Source organism: Xiphophorus maculatus, chromosome 16 (genome assembly GCF_002775205.1).
Source record: "Xiphophorus maculatus strain JP 163 A chromosome 16, X_maculatus-5.0-male, whole genome shotgun sequence".
NCBI lineage: Eukaryota > Metazoa > Chordata > Actinopteri > Cyprinodontiformes > Poeciliidae > Xiphophorus > Xiphophorus maculatus.
Genome location: NC_036458.1, coordinates 21307636 through 21317536, shown reverse-complemented (window position 1 = coordinate 21317536; position 9901 = coordinate 21307636). Strand labels below are relative to the sequence as shown.

General features: G+C 40.0%; 1 protein-coding gene across 1 annotated transcript; it reads left to right on the top strand.

Annotated features, from left to right (window-relative positions):
* Positions 1-1918: 1918 nt before the first annotated feature.
* Positions 1919-8975, top strand: txn2 (thioredoxin 2). Its single transcript, XM_023349290.1, has 4 exons — positions 1919-2005; positions 6168-6433; positions 8554-8677; positions 8762-8975. Exons 2-4 carry the CDS (start codon positions 6168-6170, stop codon positions 8876-8878), a joined length of 507 nt encoding a protein of 168 aa, XP_023205058.1. The 5' UTR covers positions 1919-2005; the 3' UTR covers positions 8879-8975.
* Positions 8976-9901: the final 926 nt, after the last annotated feature.

Sequence of the window (9901 nt, the reverse complement as noted above, 5' to 3'; positions counted from 1 at the left end):
CCTTGGGTCATTGTTGCGCTGCATCTGGCCACTGATGGCTGCTGAAGGTTGTGTGTGAGAAGATGGAGTTCCTTGCATTGCCGTCTACAATCTCAAGACTTTGTTGAAAGGCACAGTGTTTGGTAATGTCTTCCTTCACATCGGGCATGGGAGCTACATATTTCTGTCTACCTGCCGACCCTGCCCAGTATCTCTTCTTTTTCCCTCTTTGCTGTTCCTCTTTGACAGCAGGATTTTCTGACAACTGAAACAAAGTCAACAGTCAGGCTTGCCTTCCTGTGTTTTTTCCGTTGGTTGTCGCAGATACACTCAGACGTGAAGGAAGCTTTCCATCCTGCTGCTTGACTTGGGTTTGAGAACATTTTGACACCACAGAGCATATGTCTGACCTGAATGCACTCTGAAAATCAGAGGTCTCTTCAGGTTTTATTGCGTCCTCTGAAAATACATCAACACAACTTAATGAGATCTCCTCTGTCTTACCAAGGTTTTTCACTTTTAAATCTGTAAAAGGGCATGTATCCGAAGGTTCTGCGTGGTGCCTATTTGCAGGAAGCACAGTTCTGGATCTGTTGAGACTGTAACGGAGTCGCCGGTGTGGGGGGAGGCTGGCCCAGAGCCCAGAGAGTCCGATGCTACGAAACAGCGGTGGAGGTCTCAGGGGGAAAGGAGGTCTTAAATCTCCAAATCTGTTCTCTGTGCTGTTATCCATCTTGAATTCGACATCCATTAGTGCCAAAAATCCAAATCCTTGGATGTTTAGTTTTCTTAGACCAATGACAATGCCTCTAAAGAACTCAAAGTTATTTCATCATCTGGTCCTTACCAGTTTATCTTTTAATAATCCGGTCTCTGGTAGCTGATATGTGTTCCTCTCCGCTCAGAGACAGATTCAGAGTGTGTCTGAGCAGGACTTTTTCTCCCTTTGCTTTGGATGACACCACTCTAACAACCAAACAACCCTCCCACCGCTTCTCTCTTTCATCCTGTTTGTTTTCTGGACATGAAAGTTCTCCGTGCCATTCCACCTCAATGAATAATGAATCAGCAGTACAGAACAGCACAGATGAATCTACATATTTCCCAAGACACTTTCATCTAGGGTTTGACTTTTGAGCAAACCCCTATGTTACTTTACTCTACTTTTAATATGAAACTTATGTTATTTCTTATTTAATCATACATCTACATAGCGTTGCAATTGTCGTGAAGCACTTTGGTTAGCTGAAGTTGTTGTAAATGCGCTATATAGATAACCTTTGACTTGTCTATATTCTTTTATGTGAAACCTGAAACTGTGAGAATTTTACTATTACAAATGAAATTTAGCGAAAATTTTAGAAATTTCTTATTTAGTATCTAATTGGTATCTTTTAGATCTAAGAAAAGAAGGGTCTGACCATAATAAAGTTAGTTACAACTATCCAGTTGAGGTAAAATTTTGAATTTCGATGCCCAGTTGTCCCTGTAGGGTCACACACACACACACATATATACAGAGAGATGGATAAATAATTTGTTAATTTGTTTTTTAATTTGTTAAATGGTGCCGGCTCAGCTGGCTGCCTGCAGACACAGCTCCTGTCGTGTGCTGTAACTGCGAAATAATTTCCCTGCTGGGATGAATAAAGTAAAAATTAAAAATTAAAATTTAAATAAATTAATTAAAATTAATGAAATTAAAAAATAGGCTTTGTTTTTTCTTTTTCATTTATGCACATTTATTGATCATTCTTTTTCTTATTCATCAAACTAGGTTGTTTTATTCGATAGTATGCAATATTGTTATAGTAAAGCTGGACATAAAGTCAAAATGAGGGAATAACATTCCTTCGCGAGATCCTCTAATAGTGTACTGCTCAACTTGTCCAGACGATGGCGCTGCTCACGGAGCAGAAAGGGGAGTAAAAAAAAAAGCTCCGCTGCCCCTTTTTCATCTGCGGCACCAGAACGGAAGCACTTCATTGGTCCGCGAGGCCAGGCTCAGCGGTTACCAAACAGCAAGGTAAGGCGTGAAGTGTCCTTTCTGTTCGGGACTGCTCCGTGGGACATTTTGGACAGGACTGTCTTAAGTGTTTGTTTTCGGGGGGACTGTATCTTGTTTCCGGCTGAACGAGAGGAGACGTTCAGCCGGTGTGGTGAGGAGGACGAAGGGCAAAGTCATACGTAACGTGGATTAATGGAGGAGAGAAGCAGCCGGTAGATTTATAACGAGAGCAAAAGCAGAAACTCGGACAAAGTTCCTGTGAAAGGATTTGCTGTTACCGAGGAAAGAGGAGGTTGTTCAGATATTAAACGTAAACGTGGTTTAGCTTAGTTTTATGATAGATCGACATGGGTGAGAGTGAAGAAAACAAACCGTGGTAATTAATTTATACACACTTATCAAGATTTCTACTTTTTGTTTTAGAAATAAATCTCTTTAAACATATAGAAAATCCGTCATGTGTTACCTGTTTTGTCAGTATTGTTTTCGTAAACGATGCTTAAAATTTGAAGTGTGTAGGATTTATTATTGTTCGCGGTCAATCAGTTGGACAGTTGAGGACAGAAATCTTCACTTTCCCGTTTTATTGTATGGGGTACTAAATGTGCCAAAAACAAATGAAAGTAGGGATTTGGTTTCTGACATTCCCCGTTACACACAAATGTTCAGGTCATGAAATTTTACTACCTAAAAAAATAGCAGTGGAAATCTATTAAGACAGGGGTGTCAAACTCAATTTCACCAAGGGCCACTTCAGCATATTTGCCACCCTCAATGGGCCACATTGACGGTATAAATCAGGAATGCCCAAGTGCAGTCCTCCAGACTGCAACTTTTAGATGCGTCCCTGCTAAAACATACCCCAGACAAAAAGTTGACTTCCCTCATTAGCAGCAACTCGGTTCTTTAGAGGCCTATGAATGAGTCAATGATCCAGGTGTGTTAGAGAAAGAACATCTAAAGTTGCAGACTGATAGGTCTGGAAAACTAGACTTCGGCAACCCTAGCATAAATGTATGAAAATACAATGTTAAAAATAAATTAAACAACACCTCACATTGTTAAATAACTGATTTTATGTATTCAAGTTTTAAATATTACATTTGAGTTTGCATGGATGTAAAATTACTGCTCAGTTTAAAAATTACAATATTTTTTAAACTGAGCAGTTTAAAAATATGCTCAGCTAAACTTCACTCTTTAGCTTGTCGATGTTTCAGTTTTATTCGCTGGGAAAATTATTCTTTCTCTGCTTTAAAGATAAGCAGACAAAGAATAAAAACAAGTTTTGATATTAACTCTCAACTTCATTCACAAAACTTTTTCGTTATTTATTACACAACGAACATGTATTTCACATAAGAACAAAACAATTAGGTGATGTTGCCTGTCCTTGAACACAAAGCTGATCCTCTTCACCCTGTCACCAACTCACACACATCCTCGTTGTGTTGTGTAAATAAACACAAAACAAGCTAAATCAATAAACTATATACATATTCCAGTATACTGAGTTTTGGTTTTACATTCATTCTATTTAAATTTAGTTTGTTCTTGCTTACCAATGTTTTCCCCTGGTCAGTTCGTCGATGTCCGGTTTTAGTTCTATTCTGTGGAAATCCGCAAAACGGCGTGTAGGTTTTCGTCAGTAATGCGCGATCTGTGTTTGGTCTTGTTTAAATTCATTATTGAAAACATCTGTTCGCACAGATAGGTGCTTCCAAACGTGGACAAAACACGAGCTGCGTGGAGTCGAAGCTGTGGCATCAAATCAGGGGCAGGAGACGGTAAAAGTCCTCGATTGAAACATCACTGAACTTCGCTCTTTAGCTTCTTAGCTTGTCGATGCTTCAGTTTTATTCGCTGGGAAAATTAATAATCAGCTTGAGGTGACTCTGCTGCACTCTAGTGGCGAGAAGCCATAATGTTGGCTGGTAAGAATCGGAAGGCATTATGGGAAATGTAGTTTGTAGTCAATTCGTGCTCAAAACCTATTTTAAGTCAATCAATGGGGCTGTAAAACGGTGGTGGGGGGGGGAGAGGGCCACATAAAATGACGTAGCGGGCCACATTATTAAGAGACAAAGCATCTCTTAATAATTAAGAGATGCTTTTTTAGCCTTGATTAGCTTTGCTGAGTCTTTTCCAGACTCCCTAGTGGGGTCGGGAAGGGTGCTGGTGCCTATCTCCAGCTAACGTTCCGGGCGAGAGGAGGGGTACACCCTGGACAGGTTGCCAGTCTGTCACAGGCTTGGGACTTCTGTATGTAATAAAAAATAAATAAATAAAACGTGAATACAGTAATTGTTAAATTGCTTGTAAAAATCTATGGATTTGATTAATCAATATTAATGTGGTAAACTCCCAGCCCCAAAAAAGATTTAAATCATGCGTTGATCATTGAAGCTTACCAAAGCAAAAACTAAAATGGTTTTATGGTTTACACACTAACTAATAAGCTATTAATAAATAGCTACTAGTTGATTCATTGGTAGAGCTATCTGCTCCGGTAGAGCCTACAATCTGCTGCTAACTTGCTAATTCTAGTTTGTAAACAGTTTGCACCAATTATATTTGGAAAGTGTTTCTTTAATTGAGACCATAACTCTTGGAGATATTTACAATTGAATTTTTTTAATTTGTAGAAAAGTGCATTAACCCACTTTAAACCAGTTCATCAGCAGTGTCAGCTAAAGTTTGGGAAGGCGTATAACTTTATTCACAGTATCAGCTTCTCATGTATCTCAGTTGAAGTACCTTTAAACTGTGTGACAGAAATCAGGTTGGTTCTGCAATAGTAACATTTTAGGACCTCAAGGTACCTCCGTACCAGTAACGTAGCCATGTCTACCCAACTAAGGAAAACGTAAAGAGGAACTTCTTGATTTGGACTATGTGACTCTGCAGCCTTTTTTTAAATGAAAGCCTAATAAACCAAAGCAATACTTAGAATATGCTCTGCATGTGGAAAACAGTGTTTTCACAACTTTTTGTACAATTAAACAAAAAATCCACCATTTTTGCTGATTTCTTTTATTAATGAGTTCAGATAGCTTCGTAATCTTTTCTGTGAAATCGGATAAAACATGTTGCTATGTTTGCTATGTATGTCTTTCCTAAGCTTTAACCTCTTCATCTGCCACCGCAGACATACGGAGAGTGAAGAATGCCAAATTACAATAGTTTTTTTTTTTTTTTTAAAAACTGAAAATACAAGAATATTTTATTAAATATAGATAGAATTATATGTGCCTCAATAAAATGTATTGATTTTAATTTGAAAACGGGATTATTAATTATTTCATGATTTAAGTTATTTCATGTTACTGCGCAGAAGTACATTATGAATTCATTTAAACCTCAACTTCACCCATCAAACTCAGTGGGCGGGACTGGAGCAAGACCCTGGCATCTGATTGGCTGCTTCAGACAGCACCTCAAGACAGTTTGCTGCAAGTTTGCTATGAATTTGGGTCAATATTTTCATTGGAACTGTGTAAATAGCGTCAGTAAATTGTTGTAATTTATTTACTACTAATTCTGAGTGACCAACTCCAGACTCTATATCTGTAGTTTGGTCTGAAATATCTTTAATAAGTTCACAAGAGAGCTTTCTGTGGAGGAAGCTGCCATAGACTTCAGCCAAAATTCTGAGCTCTGCCCACTAGCTAGCACTGGCTAACGCTTTCTCATGCCCTACTTAGAGATATTTCAAACTAGGTGAATAGAGGCGTCATAGAAGCTGCCATAATCCCGCCCACTGAGTTTGATTAGTGAAGTTAACAAATTAAGTTAATTCATAATGTGCTTCGGCACAAGAGGATAAAATGATTTATCAAATCATTAAATAATTATATGGCGTTTTTAAACTGAAAACAACGCATAATTAATTCAATGTTTAATAAGTTATTTCTGTAATTTTTTTCCCCCAATTTAATTTTTTTTTTTTGATGCCTTATTAAGGTATTAATTTATTGTAATTTGGCACCTTTTGCTCTTCATACAGACTAACTCTTTTGGGGAATTCCTGTTGAACCTTATTTGTTCGTCACACATAAATTACAAAAAGCTGGAGGCCAATCCAGCACTTGCAGGACTCGTACAGCGTTGACTCGGCAACCGCAGCCGATTCTGTCCTTTATTAATAATAAACACGCATCCTCTGCTTTTTCTGTTTTAGATGGCACACCGATTCCTAGCACGCAGAATCTGGACGCTCTCCGTGACAGACGTCCGCTGCCTCCCGTCGTCCGCCGTCGCCTCGTCTTCGTTTTCCACCTCCCTTCATCCTGTCTCAAGCCGAGCGTCCTTCCTCGCCCCGTCTCGAACGCTCGCCGTTTCTCACGCCGTCCGCCGGGCGGTCTCCTTCAACGTTCAGGACAACGAGGACTTCACAGAGAGGGTCATCAACAGCGACCTGCCCGTGTTGGTCGACTTTCACGCACAGTGAGTGCTGCATCACCTGTCCAGGTTTCCTTAAAGAGGTCAGACTGAACTAAACCTGTGCAAATCGAGCTTAGGTCGCATTAGGAAGCCGAGTAGCAAACTGTAAATCCGCTGACTCTGGCTAAGTGTGAGCTGACCACCGAATAGGCAAGGAGAAGAACGGAAATGACACAAAATAAATTCGTAAATTAATTTAATCTACATTGCAGTTATGTTCTAAAAGCATGAATTTATCTAACATTCTGTTATTAGTCATTTTAGCAAGTCTTGTAATAAACTACACAAGTGTTCAGAGTAGATAAATGTAGAGATCCAATATTTTGCACTTTGAAGATTTCTCATGACGAGGGATCTTTTCAGGGAGAGACGGTTACAACTATGAGTTGTATCTTTAATTTCTAACAGGAACTTTAGAGCAATCCATCTCTGTTTTATCCTTCGTTGTAAGGGCCCAGGACTGTTTCATGGATCATTTTTACGTGTCACGTTTTGAGGTTGTGCTAAATTTATCAAATGGAAAGGCTCCTGGTTCCCATAGCAATTATTCCAGACACATTTTAAGCTTAAGGAAATCCCCTCGAGGGGCGAAGTCCTTTTCCTTTTTTCACAAATGTTTGTGTCTGAATTCCCTTTGTTCAACAGAGCATCTATAGAGACAACGCAAGTCAATTATTTTTAATACTCTCCTGCTGAAAATGTTCAGTGACACCCACAAGATTCACTGACCTCCTCGGACATTGGCTTCAGAGCTCTTGAAAACTTTCTCCACAGCACTAATTTGCCGATGTGTGGTTGGACGTTTGGGTTAAACTTTGCCTGACATTCGCCTTCCTACACAATTTTGCTACATCCTCGTTTCCCTTCAGTGCTCCATCTGGGATTTGTCCCATTAAGCTGGATTTCTCCGAATGAATTTCATCCAGGCCAATCAGCGAACTGGAGACGCTGAGAACAGTGATGTCGAGTTTCTGCAGCGTTTTTCAGTTGTGGTCTGCCTAGGGTTGTAGTTTGGCAAAGACATTAGAGGAAGTGAACAAAGCCATGCAGTACGTGTTGGCTACACCTTCAAATCTCGGAACAATTAAAGTTCTCTCTTTGCAGTGCGGGGCGATTGTTTACAGCGCACGTAATTTCCACTAAACTTCATAAACTTCTTTCACACATTACAACGTCACAGCCAAAACGTTCGCTATTGGGTAAAGTCGGATCTAATCGTTTAAAACATCAACAGAGTCCACGCCTCTAACAAGCAATTGTTTCTCAATAGCAGAGGGTCGAGACCCTTTGCACAAAACGAAGTGTAGAACAAGGTCAGTTGAACCCCACCTGTCCAGTACGAGTCCAACTGGCAGTGGAAACACTCTCTTGAATACACCGGACCATAAAATAGTGTCCTGGCCCAACACGAAAAGGCAGGAGTTGCCCCCTTCTACTTTTCACAACACTTTGCTTGATGACGGCAGAAACTAATTGAGTTCTTGGTTCTGAGATGATCAGTGTCGTACATCAGTGTTTCCCAACCCTGGTCCTCAAGGCACACTGTCCTACATGTTTTAGAGGTTTCCCTGCTTTAATGTGCCTGATTCAACTGATTGCAGTTCAACAAACGCCTGTTAATCAGTCATCAATTGAAATCAGCTGGACTGAAGCAAGGAAATACCTAAAACATGCAGGGCAGTGAGCCTTGAGGACCAGGGTTGGGAAACACTGTCGTACATCATCTTCCGTACTGGAGTCTTTAAGCAAATTGAGTCGCTAGCTCAGTTTCCATTGACATTCAACTGTGTAAATTAGAATTACGGAAATAAATTTGCTTGATGGAAACATGTCAAAATTGAAAAATGTTTTTGCGCCAGAATTAGGTGGTTTATGGCTGTATTGAAATTGGTGTATTTCACAAAACTGCCATTGAAACACTTTTTTAGCATCACACGAGTCTTGTGATCAACAACCAGATGCCACTAGTGGCGGAAATGACGACGAGAACGACAGGAAGATGTAGGAGGGGGACGTTGCGGCATGTTTTTTTAATGACTCATTGCACGAACAAAGTGGAATATTGACAAAGTCTTGTGCACATTTGTAATGGAAACGCAGGTACTCACAGTGGTTGTTTTTAGGTGGTGTGGTCCCTGTAAGATCCTCGGGCCGAGGCTGGAGAAGGCCGTTGCAAAACAGAAAGGCCGCGTTGCCATGGCAAAAGTTGACATCGACGATCACACAGACTTGGCTATTGAGTACGGGGTGAGTACTCTGTTAAACCAAACGCGTTGCTGCTTGAGAGACTCAAGGGTTGACTCAGCTTGAGGTGTCTCTGTGCCTGTCCAGGTGTCTGCTGTTCCTACGGTCATCGCCATGAGGGGAGGAGACATCGTCGACCGCTTTGTGGGGATCAAAGATGATGATCAGCTGGACTCATTTGTCTGCAAAGTCATTGGACAATAAACCGGCAGTCCCCCCACCGAGCTGTACACCACCATTATGGTGCTGTTACCTAAGATTATGGCATGTCAGGCAGGCGGTACCGCAGTCCCACTTGGCCAACTCTTTAACGCTCACACTCATCTCTAGACAATCTGCTTCGGATTGTTGCTTCGATCTTTTTCTCTGGTTTTTCTTTTTCTTTTCTTGGTCCAGTGATGGGTGTTTGCATTTTATGACGGAGTATTAGGTCCATACTAAGGGGAAAAAATTAAAATATGAGAATAGTCATACAATTACAAGAGAATAAAGTCATATTTCAAGAATAAAGCAAAAATAAAGTTGTAAATAAAGTTTTTCGTAGTAATCCTAATATTATGAGAATAAAGTCAAAATATTACGACTATTGTAATATAGTGACTTTATTCTCATAATACTATGACTTTATTATCTTAATGTTACAACTCTATTGTCATAATTTTATATTTTTACTAATTTAGCATGGCTCTAATTCTCCGTGGTGGCTTTTCGACGTTTTAGCTCATTTTGTTTTGCAGTCTCTGAAAAATGTGATGGCTCCATGAATCTATTCTAATAGAAATGCCCAGCTGTTCTGTCACTGTTGGAAAAGATGTCTGTAGAAGAACTCGTTCATATTCACACGAGGTACGAACGTTTATTGTTTTAGCGGTGGAGGAGTTTTGATTGTAAGAAGATAATGAATACGTGACATTGTTACCTGTAATTCCTGCTTTTGTCCACAAGAGGGTGGTGTTTCTCTAACATCTTCCAGGTACACCATTGGTCATTTTACACCGTTATGCCTCATAATGTGAGAAGAGAAGATGGATGTGTGTGTGAGAAAGAGTGTGTGTGGGTGTAATTCTGTGTCCTGACTGTGAACCTGAAGGCAAGCAGGAATTGCAAACATGAGCTTAGTTTTAGTTTATTACTAAAATGGACTCTATGTACAAACACATGACCAAGTGAAGTAATAAAGGAGTCAAGATGTTCTATATTTGAAGAAAGTGGATTTATTATGCCTAT

Excerpts from the sequence above, each read along its gene's own strand:
- txn2 (XM_023349290.1), top strand. The coding sequence starts at position 6,168 with ATGGCACACCGATTCCTAGCACGCAGAATCTGGACGCTCTCCGTGACA. Across the intron at positions 6,434-8,553 it reads TTGGTCGACTTTCACGCACA|GTGGTGTGGTCCCTGTAAGA; the intron begins GTGAGTGCTGCA and ends GGTTGTTTTTAG. Across the intron at positions 8,678-8,761 it reads ACTTGGCTATTGAGTACGGG|GTGTCTGCTGTTCCTACGGT; the intron begins GTGAGTACTCTG and ends GTGCCTGTCCAG.